The sequence below is a fragment of the Leptinotarsa decemlineata genome, unplaced genomic scaffold (assembly GCF_025532065.1).
Source record: "Leptinotarsa decemlineata unplaced genomic scaffold, Ldec_3_MD MMD2_P_RNA_scaffold_9, whole genome shotgun sequence".
In the NCBI taxonomy this organism is placed as follows: Eukaryota; Metazoa; Arthropoda; class Insecta; order Coleoptera; family Chrysomelidae; genus Leptinotarsa; species Leptinotarsa decemlineata.
In genome coordinates, this window is record NW_027412536.1 from 13,292,180 (window position 1) to 13,312,457 (window position 20,278).

The 20,278-nt window shown below is 33.8% G+C and overlaps 1 protein-coding gene across 7 annotated transcripts in view; it reads right to left on the bottom strand.

Moving 5' to 3' along the window:
- The window catches only part of LOC111505585 (T-box transcription factor bifid), a 658,624-nt gene that overhangs the window by 79,344 nt on the left and 559,002 nt on the right, over positions 1 to 20,278 (bottom strand). For 4 of the 7 annotated variants that reach the window (XM_074170650.1, XM_074170653.1, XM_074170652.1 and 1 more), the window contains exons 3-4: positions 15,348 to 15,461; positions 11,760 to 11,913 (exon numbers count right to left, since the gene is read on the bottom strand). In XM_074170650.1, coding sequence (XP_074026751.1) covers positions 11,760 to 11,913; positions 15,348 to 15,461 — 268 coding nt within the window. Of the gene's footprint in view, positions 1 to 11,759; positions 11,914 to 15,189; positions 15,304 to 15,347; positions 15,462 to 20,278 lie in introns of all 7 variants that reach the window. The other 3 variants (XM_074170651.1, XM_074170655.1, XM_074170654.1) reach the window with 1 other exon arrangement.

A 20,278-nucleotide genomic window follows, 5' to 3' on the forward strand; every position in this document is an offset into this window, starting at 1 on the left:
TATTTGCTACGAAACCGAGCTGTAAAGGACATGATGGACCTAGGAGGATAACTCCTCGGAAGGATGTACAATGTGTCACATGTGGCCTACATAAGTGCTGTGAGCCTACACCCACCCTCCCTACTCTACAGATACAGACAACCCTCAGAAGACGGAACTTGTATGAACTAAGGATAATGGATATCAAATTCTTCTATAACTTTGATTCTCGTTTTGTTTTCCATTCCATAAAATCAGGGATAAAGTTTCTAATGATCTGTTGACTATAGAGAGGAATTATTATGATGAAAAAATAATCGTTTCTGTGCGCAGATTTACCTCGAATAAGACAAAACTTCTTCTTGATATATGTGATTTGAACTATCAATATTCAGGTGTCATTTAATTCTGGTTCTTGGCTAGATTACATTGACGCCATAGCGAGACAAAAAAAACAATTCTTCAATAAATATGAACCATATAATTATTCTGACCAAAACCGTTATAAGTCTCGTTTGGTTGTCGCTGGTGTTTAACAATATTCTTATCGCCTGTCAAAGACAACTCATTCATATACATAGGCGTAAATTCAGAATTTCAATTGGAGTGGCAAATTTTAATATGAATGGCAAAGACCATCGGGACGTTTACTTTCAAACCGGTCCTTTTCGAATTGAGAAAATATACGTAGGAGAAAGTGTGAGTAATATAGATACTGGGGAAGAACTGCCACGATATGCCTCCCTAATTTACGCCTGTATAAATGAAAGTATAAAGTTTCATGATTCATTCATCGTTGTTTCTCATCCAAAATGCTCCCAATAGAACTATCAAAAAAAAGGTAAATCGATATCAAATTCGATATTTCCAATTCACCCAAGACAATGAAATATAGCCTAAGAGCGTGTCATCGGCAACCTACGTTAAAAGAGTAGAACGCATTAATTTCGAACCTATCGCGTTTTTATCGAGTGTTAAAAGGACATTATTGTCCATTTATATGAAGCCACCCAAAATGCTGGCAGAACGGTAGCCAAGATGCGATATCCGAACCCCATTTAGATTAAGAGAACATCACTTTCCACTCTTCGGCGATGATGCCACTGTGTGTTTCTATCTATCTAATTTGGTTCTAGACAGACGTACCTGTCCCCTCGCTTCGGTAATTGACAAAATTATTTTTCGACTTTTTAGGTGGTCCACAAATTGCCTTTCGTCACCTCTGTTACCAGATAAACACTGTAATTGATGACATTTTATTGAAGCCATCATTTGTCATTTTGCTGATTAGAATTTTGATTTGTGAAACGTATAAGATATCATCAATAATGTTTTGGTTTCGCCTTCTGCTAAACTTCACATAAATGGTTGACATATATCGTTTGAGTTATTTTATATTTGAATTTCTCACCTCTTTACTACTAACGAAGAGGTGATTCATTTTTTGTATCAACTTATCAACTCTTTGACGTTTCCTCCAGATTCAAATCATTGACCATTGTGAAACGATGCTATAATGATATTAATCGTGATCGCGTTCGGTCATCAAAAATCATGAAGATCGACTGACTAAGAAAAGAGTGATGATGTTCCTAAACTAATAATCCAATATCGGCATGTGCTATTCCGTGAAATTGAGAAAAACTCAAGGCATTAGTTCCACCATGATATGTAGAATATTGCATAATCATTAAACCGTGGAAAAGGTTTGTTCGTGGCGTATAATCTGGCAAAATTTCAAAAAATACTCGTGACGATTAATGAAAACAAATGCTTAGGAAAAACAAAAGCAGTGCCGTAAATTTGTAGAACACTGTGACCTCTTTCGGATCCAAACCGAAAACCATAAACATCAAAAACGGAACACGTTCGAAGCTTTTCGAAACAAAAATGAGAAATGAAGAACCCTACCAACTATTTGTTTTCCTAAAGTCTCCGAGAAAATGAGGAAAACAAGTCAGCATCCTTTGATCATTCAGTATATTTTCAGCTGTCAGACATCAGACAACGCCATACTCGTTGAGTCCAAATGTATTATTTCTTCCCGAACGGCAAGCATAAGTTACATAAATGAGGATTTTCGTCGGCACAAGAAGGTGATAATGCATCAGAAGACATGTTTTGAACAGACTGAACAGAAGAAATTATTTGACACTGTCATTCATGATACTTAGTTTGTCTTCAATTCCCTTTTTGAATCCAATACATCCTTTTTAAAGTTAAGAGGGTTTTTTGGTAAACACTTCAGTCTGACCGAAAACATTTGAATTGGAATAATGGTGGAAATATAATTGCTAAAACTTGGATTCCTGTACTTTCCAAATCCTTGTTTCACAATCAGCCCCAAGATTCAAAAATAATGTTCTCCTCCATGAACCCATCGCATGTTAGGAAAAATATACGCGATATCAACATTTGAAACCCCTCATTACAGTTCCCTTAAGGTTTGTTCCTCCATCGGGTCCAAGTTCCCACCTAACACCCTTTTGCTTTCAGAAACTACCCTGTTCTCACAGAAAACTCGCCTCTAATCCCTTTACTCAGTTGGTAACTTTTGTGTTTTCGCGTTGGTAATTCTAGAGTGTTAATACAACATCGAAATGGCCACTAATGTTCAGAAGGTGTCTGGCTTATGCGAGTTTGTCACGCGATGAATGTACAGGTTAGGCCAGAGGGTAGCGAGGAGCGGGGAACTTTATCGAAAGTTATGTTTTATTCACCCGAGGAGCTGTCTTGTGTTCATGGGAAAAATAGTGCAAGTTTGTCGCCGAATCACGGAATTTTTCTAGCCATCAAGATGATGGAGGGCGTTGTATCGGTTCGAAATGTGACAAGCGCTGTTTTCTTCGCGTAAAAATAGCTGAATTTATTACATATAAAACTCAACACGCACAGAAATATTGTGAAAAACCATGTCATCGTTTTATGGGTTATATTTATTTATATGTGGAATATATCAGCCGGGGTTGTTGATTGAGCCAAAGCTAATCACACGAATTTTATTTTGAACTGAATGCTGGGCTTGCAGAGTCTCAAGGTGTGGAAACAGGTCCTTTAGTAGGCGATATTAAAGTTGTAGATAGAAGTTTGCAGAACGGAAAAGAATATCTTACCCTTCTATAACTGTGAATGTTCTAATTTTTACTGCCCATTTAATAAAAAATGGGTTCAATGAATGAATTTGTAGCATTAGCATTGGAAGACCATGATTTGGTCACTTTGTACCTCTATCAGTGATATGGGTTTGACTCGTAAACACATCCAGCCACCTATCATCTTACTATTCGAAGAAAGAAATTTATACTGCAAGTAAATATGTTGATTATCCCTTTTTTATTCGGCTCATAGTGTTTATTTTTCCAGTAGGTAGAGTTATATTTTACTATATAGTTGTTGTCCGCGGCTCGCCCGCGAAGAATTTCGTTTGTCACATAAAGTTTCGTGACCCTTGTTCTTCTCCCTTGGAGTGGAAATTCCTGTTTCCCTTTTTTGATGCTTATTTATGCTATACAAAGAACCTACCTGCATATTTTGAGATTCTGGGTTCAGTAGCTTAAGCTGTACGTTAATAATTTATATTTTTACTTGAAAAATACAGTTACTGAAAAAATATGCCAACTGCACTAAGTAATGAATAGCTTCGAGGATCGAATTATGTTTATCGATATTAAATACTTGAAAAAGTATCAAATTCAATTGTATTTATGGCTCAGTATTTTGCATATAGTGGCTACCACATGAGAGGTAGATATGCTATCGAGGACTTTTATTTAGACGTATTAAAGACAACCAATCTTACGGTACAGTATCTGCATGTAACTCCAACGGTATAGGCAGCATACACTCTTAGGGAGAATTTTTCCGACTTATCGTTTTATTATGTCCGAAATCATATAAAACTTTTGTAAATTGTAGCCTGACTGTTATTCTGATGTATAAGCTGTATTTATGTAAAGTTTCATCTAAATCCGTTCAGTTAGGCGTGAAAGAGCCACAAACATACAAACTTTCACATTTATAATATTAGCTTAGATATAGATATATAACTAAGTTTCAAAATGTCGATTACGGAAAGTAAAGAAAAATATACAGCAAATCTTCAAAGTCGCATTATTTTTCTACAAAATATACCAAGCTTGCTTAATCACCCCACCGAATGGATTTTCATTTTCGAATCATTCCATCATTGGAACACTCGATAAAAGTACACACAAAAAAACATTACAATACAAGCTAATAACGCTTGTAGGGTATCGAATAAATACACTAATGACTTGGTTATTGTCAACAGAGAACACGGTAGTTTTATCGATTCTTCGGTTGATGGCTTATTATACTTGATATTATATTCATTAGAAGAACCATTAGGCTCTAATGTCCTAGTTTATGAGTGTACATGTATAGATTTATTCATTTTTTTACTGTCCCGCGTTGATTACAGCTGGTATGAGTATGGTAGTTGTACGACTACTAGTAACGTTGGAAATGGAAAATTCAAAATGATAAATCATTGTAATCAATATTAAGTCAAGATTCAAAATATGTATTCGTTATGAAAGTTTGAAGCATCAGGAATTCCGTGTATAATAAATGTAGCTATATAAAAAACTTGGAATGAGTAGCAATTATTGACGGGGTAATTAAAACTGTCTGAACGATAACATGCAGGTGCAATAGGTATAATTTCTGTTCGATTGAAAATTCATAATTCTTACAATTATAACCGTTTTTTGGTTTCCTGCTAGACTATATTGAATCATCCTCATTTGAAATATGGTGGCATACTATGTCATCATTAAATTCCGCAAACAAATAGTTTCAGGAAAATGGATGGCATATCTTTACTTCAAATTGTACAAAAATGATTGAGCTCTTGATTTCATGTAAAAAATGATGTTTTCTGCAGTTTGATCTACAAAATTAAAAGTGTAATCATGTAATATTATTAGCATGAATCCATCAAGACATGCAAAAAATTCAATATACTGAGTTCAATAAAATTCCATAGGAAAGTCATAACGACAGTAACTCGTATAACAAATGACGAATGTTGCGATAAGTAAAAGATAAGTAAAACTTTTCATTTAAACTCCATGATTGTGCACTCACAGTATTATGGATAATGGAACGTACGATTATATTTCTACAATGTACTTCATTTCATTTAAAATGAAATGTGAACTTGACGGTCTTTATATAACTATTCAACCTGAATATAGAGTGCAATCCAGGATTTGAGGATCCTAATATGTGGTCTAGACAAAAAATTAACTTATTTCCTTGACGACTTTCATTCTTGATGGGAATCATCATTATCTTTCGACGACCACCGTATAATATCTGGCGCCACCCCATAGAGCTGAGAGCTGGGATGCATGAAGTGCGTCACATTTCATAAAGAGGGAATGTATACGTTTCAAAAGCTTGATTAAAAACTATATGATCGGTTCGACAACAGTTTTCTCTTGTTCGTGAAATAAAAAATGATGGCAATAAAACTAAATACCGTCGACCGGTGTAGCAGCCCCGGGTGGTAAAAGGCCTTTTGTAAACAGTACCGCTTTAACCTTAAAACATTAAACGTTGACTCTTTTGCCTCTTGAGTAATTTACGACTGGAGCTCGTTACATGTCGTCACTTAAATTCATTAGATTCGTTCTCACCTTTCTACCTGAGAATCACACACTGAATTTTTACTCCTGCCACCAGAAAATGAATATTTTCCTAAAGATTAATACTGTTTAGGTCTCAGTTTTATTGAAAGGGTAATTTCGTAACTATGTTCGAATTCTTTCATCAATTTCTAAATTGGCTATTTATTGTTAATATTCTTTCACAGATTGATTTGCGAAGAATAAACACTCAAAGAGTCTCCACAATAAATTGTGCACTCCACTTTGAGATATAATGGACTTCTACCAAGGGTTATTCTTTCACAGATGTGGAATACCTACTTACGTCGAATTCTTTCAAGTACGCCACCAAAATACCACATTAATTTTCGAAACATTTGTATGAGAATTGGATTGAATTTCAATGGAACCACTTGTATATCTGGAAGCATTATTTTTGTAGAGGAGTTGAAAAAATGGAAAATGAAGAATTCAGCAATGAAAGAAGAGAAAGACAAATCTGTGTACACCTTTCTACAAATACTACATGAGAAAAAAAGGAAGAACTTGTTGGAAACGTTGAACATGGATATCGTGATGTTTCTTTCGTCAGTGAATTAATTTACTACTACAGTAAAGTACACAGCTACACCTCGGCGTACACGCCAAGTAACCGACTTTTATGTGCAAATTTTTAATAACTAGGTTGAATTATTGCATAGGGATGGATCCCTAATTTGTTGAAAAATAAAATGTTACTCGCTTATAAGCTAAGCCCATGTCACTCGATTATAATGAAAATGTTTATAGGTGAAAGAGTTTTCAAGATCGGTTGAGACCGTTTGAAATGTATTCATAACAAACAAACAGTTTATTCCTCTTCATAATATAAGTTTAGATTTAGACGACTTATAGCATTCAATTTGCAGTCCAACTTTGTAAGTAGCTATTAGGATATGTTTGAATTAAGGCCTACGTGTCTTCGGAAGATTTTGAAGAGGCTGAAATTTCGATCAATATCAATATTAGAGTACTTATGGTTTATGAATCACCGTTGGATTATTTTTCATCATTCATGTTACTTTCTTGGAATGAAAAATACATATGTTTATCATCGGCGTAGTGAGAAAGGATTATGAAGAATAATGGCCAAAATATAGAACCCTGGGGGATACCTGATAATATATGTAATGCTGTAGATATTTTATTATTATACCCAATTAGACTGAAAATGAAATTAACAGGTACAAGTCAAGATTGGATATATGAATATGCTTGCAGTGGTTTTTACTTTCACAGCAAATGACATAATTGATAAGTACGAATTGAGGAGATTGTTAACTTAATTTTTCTGAACCGCGGAACAATGGTAGGGTGAATATGACAGATGATAGGAATTCTAGAATCTACAAACAAATATGGTCTATAGTCTTCAATAGGTTATTCATGTTTCAAAATTATTGGTGATCATAAATATTGTAAAGTTGGTTGATTTGATTCTTTGTTGATTGTTATTCATGTCTGTGATGATTTGTTTGCTTCAGTAGAAGAATACCTATCTCCTCAGTTTTTCATTTTCTTCGTGTCTTACATTTTCTGAATAATATCATTCTGTTGCCTAAGTCCTGACTCTTTGTAATCTTCCTAAAAATGATGATTAATACAGATAGTGTATCAACAAGTCACCATTGAAAACTTTGGCCTCAGAGTATCACCCTGTATTCGTACTGAATAGGGTCGCGGATTACCTAATATACACAGGGCTCCCTTAAGCGAGCTAGTGGCACGCCCTGAGGCGGGGCAAGCCTGTCTTTGAATAAGACATGTTCTACACCATATATTATTCATTTAGCACGCGGGCCAAAAATACGACGTGTTTGATGAGAATGGTGAAAATAAATTTAGGTACTGGGTTAGTTTACTTAATACACGTTTCACCTATTCCTGGGTTTTCCATCGTTATGATGAATAAGGATCGCCAGCTTCAACACAAGGAAATTTCAAAGTATTGTGTGTTTTCTAGAATTGATCGGAGAGAAGTTTTACTTTTCAAATTCTAAGTTTCAACAAATTGAAATAATGAAATGTAAGCTTTCGCGGCTGGCGTCAACGTTTTGATTGGTTTCCGAGTTTTTCAACTGCAACTGCTGCAGTCATCTGAATAGCTTTCACCCGAAAGTCCAGTTCACAAAGGAATCAGAAGAAAAACTCCAAATTCCATTCCTTGATGTTTTAGTCATCAAGGAAGGAAGAAAACACATACAGATCGATACCTATGTACCGGATCCAACCACCATCCAAACCAGAAACCAACTGTCATCAACACCCTAGTGAAAGGGTCTTTGAGAATATGTGAAGAAAGGTACGTCGACGACAAAATAAAATACCTAACAACAAGCGAACGACTACGACAGAAAATATATAATCTGCGCTACGCGTCCAAGGGAGACGAAAATGAACAATGAAGATCATCTTCAAGGCCCTGCCTATCTGCTATACATAGAAGGTGTCACCAACCGATTCGGGAAAATTTTGAAGAAGGAGAAAATTAACACCGTCTTCAAACCAACGAAGAAAATATCGGAGTATCTGAGATCAGCTAAAGACAGCAAAGATCCACTCAAATCAGCGGGAGTATACAGGATTCCATGTAACTGTGGTGAAGTCTATATCAGTCAGAGGAAAAGAAGCATCGACATCCGCCTAGTCGAGCACAAGTGGAGTTGCCGATTGGGAAGTTCGAGAAGTCTACAGTCGCTGAACACTGTCCGACGGGGAGCACTGTCCGACGGGGAACATTAAGATCCTATTCGAAAATACCAAGAGGCTAGTGTCGAATTATTATCCAACAAGAATATATTTAAAAGCCATAGAAATACACAAACACCAAGAGAAATTCAACAGAAAGGAAGACAGAACATGTCCACGAAAGATCTGGCACACAGCATTGAAAAGCGCCAAAACGAAGCCAAGTTACCCAAATCGCGCCACTGAAGATGACTGCTACAGTTGCAGTTGAAACGTTTGGAGATTATAACCAAAGAAGACCCCGGCAAAATCTGGAAACCAACCAAAACATATAGGAATAAAGCAAAGCAGATGTATCTGTTAGGCAACCTTGCCAAAAGCCCTTGCTGTTGGAGGTGGAGTGGGGGAGGAGAAGGTGTCTGTTATGTTTCCGGCCATTATAATTATTTATGAAATGACTACGGTCCATGATCGGATTCCAAATGACTATATAGTTTTGTGATTCATATATTGATTACTATTATGTTCCAAAAAATACTTACTGATATTCGTATGATAAATTAGGCGTGTTTATAGCGAAACCCGTGTTGAGTTTCTGTAAAACTGTACAGTGAAAATTTCACAATGAAGTGGTTCTTGAATACTCCCACGGTAGGCAAAATAAATATACTTCTATACATGAACTATAATCAGGTTCAGAAATACAATATTTTTCGATAATATTCTCATTTATATATTATTCAACCTTTAATTTTCATCCTGAAAGTTTATCTTGATTCACATTAGACCTACATGATGTGTACTTAGGAGAAATAAAGTTCAAATAAGAAACGTTTTTTAAGAGATATTCTAACAATTTGTAATATTTACTCTTTATGACCTATACATAGGTACTTTATTTTTGTCGCGCATAGGTACAAGAGAAACGAGAAACATTCAAGAAAAGCTCGTATCATAAAATGATTGACTCTAATGGTGTTGAATCTCAAGTCATACTGTGCTTCGCCTGAAGAAATAAAATTAGTAGCCCTAAAATTTACAATAATTTGAAATTAAATAAAAATACTTATCCTCGGCCGCAGCTTTGATGAGTTCTTAATAATTTGAAGTGAAGTTGTAAGAAAAAGTATCCCACACATATTTGTTCGACAGTTTTTATTTGAATCATGTAAATTTTGCGATATACCTAAGGATCAGATATCAATAAGTACATACAAAAATCAATGAAAGTTCGGCCGAGGCTGTTTTACAACTTAACCTATGGGATAGCATGTATTATATAGAAATATAAAAATAAGTACCTAGTACACATTGGTAAGTGAGTAGTTCATGAATCTTTGCAAAACTAAGAAAGAAACAAAGTTTATAAATTTCAAAGTGAATATTAAAAATCTATTTAGCTCAAATATACACAAAAGTGAGACAAAGGGAAAACCATATGAGCTAGGCATAACATGAATATATTACCTATCAGATAGACTTCAACTTTTTCTTGAAAATATATGGAATAGTGTCCAAATTCACTGGGCAGAGTGTTTTATTGTTTGATTGAGTTGTAAATAAAACTACGAAAAAAGCAGACTGTCGAGTGTTTTGGAATAATAAAAGTGTGACGGTTTCGCGCCCTTCAATTATTCTGAGATTTGAAAGTTTCATATCTTTCATAAATATAATTTGTCTTTTTGTAAATGAGGAATGTATGTGTATTGACGAGTAGGTGGAACTGCCAGGTTTTAGCAATCGGTAACCAACCTAACTCCTCGAACTTGGGGGATATATGGTCGAATTTTCTCACACCATAAAAAAGACGAATGCAATTGTTTTGTATTTTTTGTAAGCGATTCAAATCAATTTGTATCAAAGCAGGCCCGTAGATCATATCACAAAATGCTAATCTAGACAATATGAGGATTTCGCAAAGTTTCAACTTTAATTTGGAAGTCATTGTATCTCTACTTTGATAGAGTTGACGAAGATACTTTATGAGCTACAACGAAATGAATTTATACGTTTTTTAACAGGCTTGTCCAAGTTTGATTTCAATGCTTCCTTCAATTTCCCACCTTTTGTGTTTCAGGCCAAAAAGTATCAGCTGATATTTTTTAGAATTCAATTTCATGTTTCGGGTTATAGATAGATCCAGTAACTTTTGTAGATAGCTGTTAATTTTTTCCATTTTTCCACCTGCCACTTACTTAGAGGAAATCGATAATATAACTGAGTGTCATCTGCATAATGATGAACTGTGCAATGATCAAATCAATTATTTTATGAAAGTCAGATATATAGAGAGAGAACAGAATGGGGCCAAGGATAGAGCCCTGCGGTACATACTGCGGTACATACTGCGGACATACTGACTGAGTCCGATTTCTGAGGTAACTTTTCAATAGATCTACAGTCCCTACACTAAATCCGAGAAATGACATTTTCCTACAAAGAATATTGTGATCTAATGTATCGAATGCTTTACTGTATTCCAAGAGTACCATGGCAGTTACTTCATTATTATCAGTTGCTTCGAATAAATATTCGGTGATGTTGGGTGATATCTGGGTGATACATATTTCAACTAACCTTTTACAGCTTTATGGACCAAATAATATTGAATATTCCAAAAATGATGTCGGTTATATGAATTTTGAGTGCTACTGATAGATGTACACTCAGGAAATCGTTCAAAGCTACCGAATATGCTCTCGAATGATATTACTTTCAATGGCTAATGGCTATAAAAGACTTATCACCTGACTTTATGCCTGCCCTCGTCTTCAATCAACGGCACTAAAATTATAATTTCAATTTACGTCCGGTCGCAGTCGAAGTAGTAAAAATCCGGTAAACCGGTGATAATAATAATACTACCGTCTGGCTTCACACAATTTTACGATATCTCGCTATGAAGAAGCGTTATCTTTTTCGAAAATCAATAAAGACGGTACAATTAGTGAGGTATTTCGGTCTTAGGACCTTTAATATACTCTTTAATTATTGAAGACCACCAGTGGTGACAATAAAAAAGCTTTTTCGTCACTGATATTTTTAAATTAGGTGCATCTTGAAACGGCTTGTGTATAAAGGTATTCGAATTGAACAGAAACTGAAGGTTATGCAAATCGTTTCATTACACACGGCTTGTCAAAGAGAACTCGTCGAACTGTTGAAGAATTTACGACAGATTTAGCCTCATACTATAACTCCTAAAATTATAATCCGAGCCTGATCGCGAATTAATTTTGAAGAAAATATGATTTCTCTGGTTCGCAACATTCGACATGATAACTACCATTATTTTTTTAGTTTCTCAAGCATATATCCAAATTGTCAGTAAAAACAATGAATAAATAATATTCGCATATTTTTCGAAACTAAAGCAAAATGTGAGTTAATAAACATATTTGGATGGAATAGAATACTTACAAATCCATGTTTGTCCGATATATTGTTGGTCAACTTGAGTTTGTGGAATGACACTACCTTCTGCATCCACTGCTCCCCAGTAGACGGGCTGTCAGGATGTATGTACATTCTTTTTGGCATTTCAGGATCCGCCTTGCCAGCTACCATCCATCGACTGGAAAATTGATTAACCAATAAATTAACTAAAAATGGTACTATTTTTCTTGATTCAATGAAAACAAGAACGCAAGCCAAAAAAAGTATTACTTCAAGTGGACATTTGAAACATTCACTGGATTCAATCGGATAATTGATTATAGGCTAGAAAACTACCTAAATTAATGAAGTCCTCGTTAAAAAAGGTTAATGAATTAATAAATATTACTTGGTAATTATTTTAGAAGACTACCTATGATTTTCTGCTAAGAACAAACTTAACAGAGACAAACTATTTAAATCAATTTTATCTTTCATGAGATATTAGTAATTTATGAATTTACTAATTTGCAAACTTTCCAGAAGGTAACATTTTATTTTTTTCCTAAAATGTAGGGGTAGGGTTTTGAATTAACGATTGAACTCGTATCTCTGTAAGAGACTGTTTTTGTGTTCTCTTATGCTTGCTTCAAATGTTCTTCCAACCTGATCTATGTAGATGGAGATGGAAGAAAATAATTCAATGGATATTCTAGACCTAACAATAACCTCAATAGATAATAAATACAATTTTTCAGTTTTTCATTGTCATTCATAGTTCTCCCAACCATCCAACCATCTATGTTAACACAAAGTAATAGCATTCAACAATATGATCCACAGACTGGTGGATGTTAATTATTTTGATGTGAATTCTAATGAAGAAGTGAATTCAATTAAAAAAAATTGCGATATATAATAATTATAATAACAATCTATTATATATACGAATCTGTTAAAAAAACTATACAGTTCAGCCATAAAAAGAATCTTCCGATTCTAAGAGACAAGAAGGATGATGAATGTTAACTTATTTAGGCTAACCTAGTATGAAGATTCCGAATTTTTCACAGAATAATGGTGTCTATAATCATAGCTTATAGAAATGGTGTCTATAAGCATGGCTTAGAGAAACCAATAATAACTCAAACATGCATATTTAAAAAAAAAAACAAGAGTTTGCTGTCAGATAGATCGTGTCGATCATGTTTGATATTTTACATATGGCAAACGATAAGACCATTTAAAGCACGCATAAAAGAACATAGACATACTTTCCAGAAACTCATCTTATGCTACTCACCCTTCAAAACCATTCATTTTCAGAAGAAAAGTTGGGAGGTTAACTTTTCGGAAAGTATGGAAATTATTAAATTTAAAAATTCCCATAACCTATGAACGATCAAATTGATTCGAATAGCTCACCTCTGCAGAAAATCTTTCGTAGCCCTCTATAAGAATAATTTCTATGCAATAATTCATTCATTTGTTGGCCTATTTTCACGAAGATTCAATAAACTGAGAATTATACAGTGCGATGAAAATAGTCCCCCCACTATTAACTTTCGAACGGAACAAGATATCAAAGTTGAACAAGATTCACGTGGAGAGGTTTCATTTTTAGCACTTTTCGATATGGAAGACAATAGCGTTGAATCATTCGTCGCCAAGAGGGCGCTATCAACTTTTTTACTAATAAAAAGGGGGAACTTGTAATTACTTCTTTGATAGCTACTTCGAATCTCTATTCAATACTTTTTTATCGCTGGAAATCGAATTACCGTTCTCGGGTAACTAACATCTAGAGTCTTTATATCAGGTAATCAAATATCCGATTGGCCTTAGATTTCAACTAATATTGTTAGAGTATGTAGATGGAGACTATAAGATGGTTTAACTAGAGAGAGTAATTTATCATTTCTGTCTGAGGAAGCTATTGTATAACGAAACGAGAGTCGCGGTTATTGTAAAACCTGTTATAGTGAAAATATTGCAGTGAACTATATTTGTAAGTGTTTGCACAAATGTCAATCGGACATAATCGTCGTCGTTTCATTAGCCGAGGAACTATTAATTAATCTACTGGTAGGAGGCTAGAAAGTCTCATAACCCTATCTAAATAATTTGTCATCAAAAGATGAACTTTTTAATTCCATTATTGACTGTTGTTGGAGTTTCAGAATAGAAAAAAATGTAAGGTATGAATACATAAGTATAACATGGTAAATATATTCTAAGAAACGTGTTCTGTGACGAACACAGAGAGGGATAATATTAGGAGTTTTTTTTTTCGAAACTTCTTGATTTACCGTTTATCAGTTCACACTTTTTGACCTCACTGAATTGAAGAAACCATTCACTAAACATTTTTCATTGAAAATAAGAATGTCCATCACTATATTACTCTTTGTTCAAATATAGATTCAAGCTATCGTTTTCTTTTCACTGAACAATTAGGTAAGTTCATAATTATTCCAAACATGCATATGGAGTGTTTGTAGGATGATGAGACAACTTCAACCTAACATGCACATAAAAACTAATCGCTACAAAACTACCAGAAACATATGGAACTGAATGAATTCGAGTGAAGAAATAACAATATTAGACGCAATAAAAATAAATAATCGATACCTTGAGCAATTAGCATAACTGAATAGGTGCATAAATACCTGTCAGTGGACTTTCATTAGCACTTATTGCAAATGGAGAAAATGAGATAAAATACGTGTTACTCGAAAATAATGAAGTACCCAGATAACAGACCTTTTTTCTATTGCGATTTTTGATAATTCTACTGTTTACTAGTCTTGTCGATAAGTTCCATACCGTCAACTATGATCATGTAATTTTGTTATTTCTTCGAAGTACTCGTACTACTTTCAAACGCATGCTTCGTGCTTTTTTCTACACACATTGGGGGCATCTGTTTTTCCAAAACAAACGCCCGAATGATAAAATTTCATATTCGACAGATTTATCGGTCTAATTCAACCAAAAAAGTTACAAATCTAATATTTATTTTAGTAAAAATGATCAAAGTCTTCAATGGTGCTGATGATTTTTCTGAACTAAATTTAAATAACAATTTCAAGTCATATATCGACAATTTTTACTCAAGCCACCTGCACAAATTCAAAAATATTTTTCCAAACACAATTGAGCAATTCGTTCAGATGCCATGATGATTTGAATGGGTTTGAATCCCCATGAATAATTTTGTTTCATTTTTTCATTTTACGTAGTGTTGAAACAAACTTGTCGAGATTTCACTGTTCTTTGATTTTCATTTGTTTAATGCTGAACTGTGATCGGAATTAAAGTAGTTGCTGAGAACTCAAATATATTTATGGCAAGTTCTTTTCTAATGGGAAAGTCTCCAGTTGGTTTCCTTTTTGGTTGCCTTGAGACCAAGTTATGTTTTGTCGAATACGAAATTGAAATCAACCTATTACGGATTTGGATAGAATCTAACCTGTTATGGAATTTATATCTACAGTCATCAGCAGCCACGATGTCCATTAGTAGTATATATTTGGATTTTTTGTCTAGGCCCGAAACGCGGACTTTGTAAGCAGGAAACATGCGCCTGAAACAAGTTCGATATGTCAAAAATGTCGTATTTATAATCACCTGTTGTGGAATTTATATCGGTAATCATCGGCCGCAACAATATCCAGCAGCAAGATGTATTTCGCTTTCAGATCTAGACCTGACACGCGAAACTTCATTTGGGGGAACATTTGTCTGGAAGGGCAAAAAAAATTTTCATCAGTATCTATACCATTATGTATATAAGATCAAATTGTGTTTCATTGGAGAGAAAATTCGCGCAACAGACCTTTCTCAAATCCATAATCCAAAGACTATTTTAAACATTTTCACAAAAGTTGGATTATACAGGGTTATTGCCTCAATTAGAATTCTTGCTTGAATCTAATCTTTCACATTTAGACACAAAGTCTATGTTTTCATTTGTCAACATTTCTCAACATTTTTGTTTTTTTTTCAAATAAATTTACTATATTAAATCGCAGTATTTAACACCCATGAAGTAGGAAAATCAATAATTATTTTTCAGATCCACAAACTCCTAACAGTACTTTACTGAAATGTCTTTGGAATATGTGATTTTTTCATATTTCCTGACCAATCTTTTGATTTCAGGAATTACCTTGCCTTCTAAATTCTCTTGAATTCTAGAAATTAGAAATTAGCAGAATTTACCGATAGATCTTTGAAATATCGTTATTTGAACAATAGAAAAGACAACCAATTATCTTTTGAAACTAGTGGAAAAAAATCAAGTTCTCAAACAGAAATTTGATTCTTTGAGCATTGCGGGTTTGAAATTATACCTACAGAAATCGATTTTGGCTGTTGTGCAGATTATTATTTGAATCGGTTGTTATTGAAAAAATACTTGTACCAGTTCGAAAGATGTTTTTTCACTGATGACCTCATGATATGAAAAAAATATAAACTATATCAGTCAGTCAGAAAGAAATTAAGTTATTTTGAATCAATCAATAATATGTTTTCAATAATAATGAAATGAGATCATCCAATTGCAGTCATACTTCAAGTGTTCATAAATTGGGATTTTCCCTGACATCCCAATTCAACAACTCATTGTCATTAACTATATGAAAATTAAATTTTTGAATATTATTCATGATAAGTAGCCTCCAAGAGAGGTAAAATTTCATGCATCTCATAATATTCAGATATCATAGAAGTTCAAGGATGAAGCTGTTTTGGAACCCTTAATTTTCTTTTTACAGTAGTTTTTGAATTTCAAAATTCCGCCGAAAAATTTGAATTTGTTTAGTTCAATGAATAATCAAATTGACGTCCTATAATGATAAAAATTTTGTTCGCATATTTAATAGGATTTTCAGATTCATTCGATGGCTTTCGTCGACGATTTTTCAATGCAAATTTTTTAAAGGATGGGATGACAAGTCTAGTGACCGAGGAGGTCATTCCATACTGCCTCTTATTATCTCTCCACAAGTTTAGATCCATTACTAGTACCAAAAACAAAATAAGGATTCTACTATCCATTTGCAAACATTATATGATTTGCATGAAAAATAAAGTTTTCAAGTTTCTTCATCAACTATAGGAATGTTAAATGTGCTGTAAGCGCAAGAATAGTTAGAGGATTCACTCCTTTAGCAGAAGATTATATGAAAGGTTGAATACGAAAATGAGAAAATATTTTTGCTGGAACGATCAAACTGCTTTTGCAACGCCTTGTCTTCAGTAAAAGTACTATTTTTAGAAATTGAATTTGCATCTGCAAATACAACATATCTGTTTTGGGAATTTTGTTACCTGAAAGAGGGGCAGGTTTTTTTGATACTAGTTGTTTTGGCAGTTGACTTTCTTTTCTTTTATGTCTTAATCGTTATCTTTATATGATATAAAATGAAGTTCTAGTAAAATAAAAAAAAATCCTATACATCTTAACTTTCTTCATCAATATATATGTTCAAATCATTGTTTTTCACCAAGTTTTACTGCCCTGAACAAGCTTCCCATTAGAAGTGAAAGCTAGGTAGAGCAGAGTTTACATTTTTGATTTTTTTACTGAGAGACCCCATTAATCCGTGAAAACCACCGATAGACCGGTTTCGGAGTACTTGCCCCTCGTCAGTATCCGGCGGGTCATACCTACAACGTCACAGGTATACATGAGAGGAATGGGACAAGGTGTTTTTCACCTGAACTTGGGCATGTTATGCATCTCTCCGGAATATCATTGTTATTCTGACTCCCACCCGGAATATGTGATTGTGGAGTAGTTTCCGTTTACGACATCTAACTTTCTACAAAAGAGTTCTTAAGAATAGAGGTTTATCAATTTTTGAGTTTGTCCTCTACCAGTATTTTAATGTAATCCAAGGAACACTCCGATTTAATCTCAACCTCAGCAGTTTCCTAGTTCACGATTTTGTTTCACGAATTAAGATAAAACTAAAGATTTAAATGTCTGAGCACGCGTCTATCTCACAATCTCAGACCCAAATAAGTCGTCAAAAATTTATTGCGTCCGTTTTTTCCAACTTTTTACTATAAAGTATCGAGTTACTTCGACAACGCCATATGGTCTGCCATCTTCTCATATGATACTACAGATATCCTCGATGTGACCTTTTGCTTCCGATGGCCTTTCCGACCTCCCGCTAGTATTTGATAAGCATAACAAGAAGAGTGATAGCAGTTCTCAATAATTTATCAGTGGAGACGTTGTCTGTAATAAAATAAATTAGTTTGGAGATAATTTTTTGTGGTTTATCACTGTTTTTTGAGGTATCCGAACGATCATTAGTTCATAATTTATTCACGACAGCTGGAGAAGAGATATTTCAATATATTAATAGAAGATATTATGTCTCATCGCATGATCGCTGTACAATTGATTGTTCATGGTGTTTCGGACAAGTCTGCAAATGAATTGATTATTCAGTTAAAAATACAAAGAAACAGTTTCCCGAGTGTCAGAAAAATTTATTACCTTTTCAGCTTCAAAGAAATACAGAGTTTTGTTATATCCATTAAAATTAAATAAGGCCTTAACAATGAAGTCATATTTATTTCAACTAGCTGCATGAATAAAAACAAACATTGTTTATGAGAATGATCTAAGAGGTCGCACTCACAATTTGTTGTAGTAATCCAAAAACAGGATAACTTGTACAACTAATTATCTATATCCCTTCACGTTTTTCCAGCCAATGAAAAAATATAATCGATGTGGAGTTAAACCTCAAAGGAGTCTGAATCTTCATAATTGTTTCATTTGATTATTTCGTCAATTGTTTCCCAATATCATTTTGAACCGTTTCAAGTAGGCAGTTCAAACTATCTTCAAAAACGTAGGTTTTGAGTCAGAGAGAATCATATATTGCAGCAAACAAATTATTCTATCGAAGACACCGAAAAAAACTTTTTCAACAACACACTCTTTCACAAGTGTGTTCCTACATAAGTATTTTCATCTATAATGGTTGATTTTCCAACGATGCACTAATTATTTGCCTTGTAATTCGCTTGTTCGCTCTGTAAATTGGATAGAGTCACTTTGCCTCTGATTGAGAAGGTACTAGAAACATATAATCAACTAATTGAATAAGTTGACAAAACAACATTTGAATCAACAACCAATCGGGATTTTGCCAAATGCAACAGTGTGAGTCATCAGTGCAACTATCTCTAAGTAAATTTAAAACTAAACTGGATAATAATAAGTTTGTTGTAGCCGTGCTCCGTGACCTCAAAAGAGCAATTGAATATGTATGGATTAAAGGGCACACTGTACAATTGGTTATCTAATTATTTGACCAACAGAAAATAACGGGTAAGAGTGAAAGACATAAATTCTTGTGAAATTGACAATGATGTTGGAGTTCCCCAAGGTAGTGTTTTAGATGATATGCCATTGTTTGTTGATTGTGAATTTATGTATGAACTTTTTTGCTGATGATACTCTATTGGCATTGGCGATATGAATCTCGAAATGACTATACAAAAAATGAATAATGCTCTAGCAAGTGTTAACAATTATTACAAAATGAATAAACTGAAGCTGAATGTATTGAAAACAAAAGCGATCATAATCACCACCAAATTTAAATAAAGCCATATAGACTCAAAAATTAGTAACTTGAATTGAAGTAGTGAATTCAAATAAATATCTGGGATTCCTGATGGATAACACTCCATCGTATATTCACTCTGAGTATATTCATGAAATAATTTCAAAAAAATATTCTTTTTTCCTAGAATTGCTAATAATCTTTAAACCAAGTCAGGTATCACAGCTTACAAGTCAATTGTTCTGCCACACTTTGACAACTGTTCCTCTGTCTGTTTAAAATATGTTTTTCCGTTAATTAGCTGTCGCCACCATACGAACGACAACTCTCAGAAGTTGAGAAACTTGTGCGAGCTAAAGACTAACGAAGTCTTACCTTTTAACATGTGATTCCTAACATATCATATCATATCATATTCCTATCCTATATCCATTCAATCAGAATAAATTGTCTCAACTCCAAAAAATTCAGAATCGTGGTATGAGGATTATTTTGAAGTGCCGTAGAGATACCCTTATTACTATTATGCTTAAAGTTTCAAATTGACAATCCATTTCTCAAAGACTATTATATTTCACAATGATTTTTGTAACCAAAATGTTGAACAATTTAGGACCATCTTATTTCGAACAGTTCATGGTCTTTCATCATGATATTCACCACCATTTTACTCGAAATAACAATAATTTATATATAAATTGAACAAAAAACAAAAACATCATAAATTCTTTGTTTCTCAAGGGCTTTGATTGGTTTAACAAATTACCAAATGTAATTAAAAATAGCTCTTCTCTGAACATGTTCAAAAACGAACTGAAGAAATTTGTTTTCAATGTATAAATATGATATGTTTGTTACCTGTAGCTACAATTTGCTTTCTTGAGATATTATCATGCCTATCTTATTGATCAACTTTAGAATGTATTCATTTAATGTTTGTCATATATTTTAAATCATTCC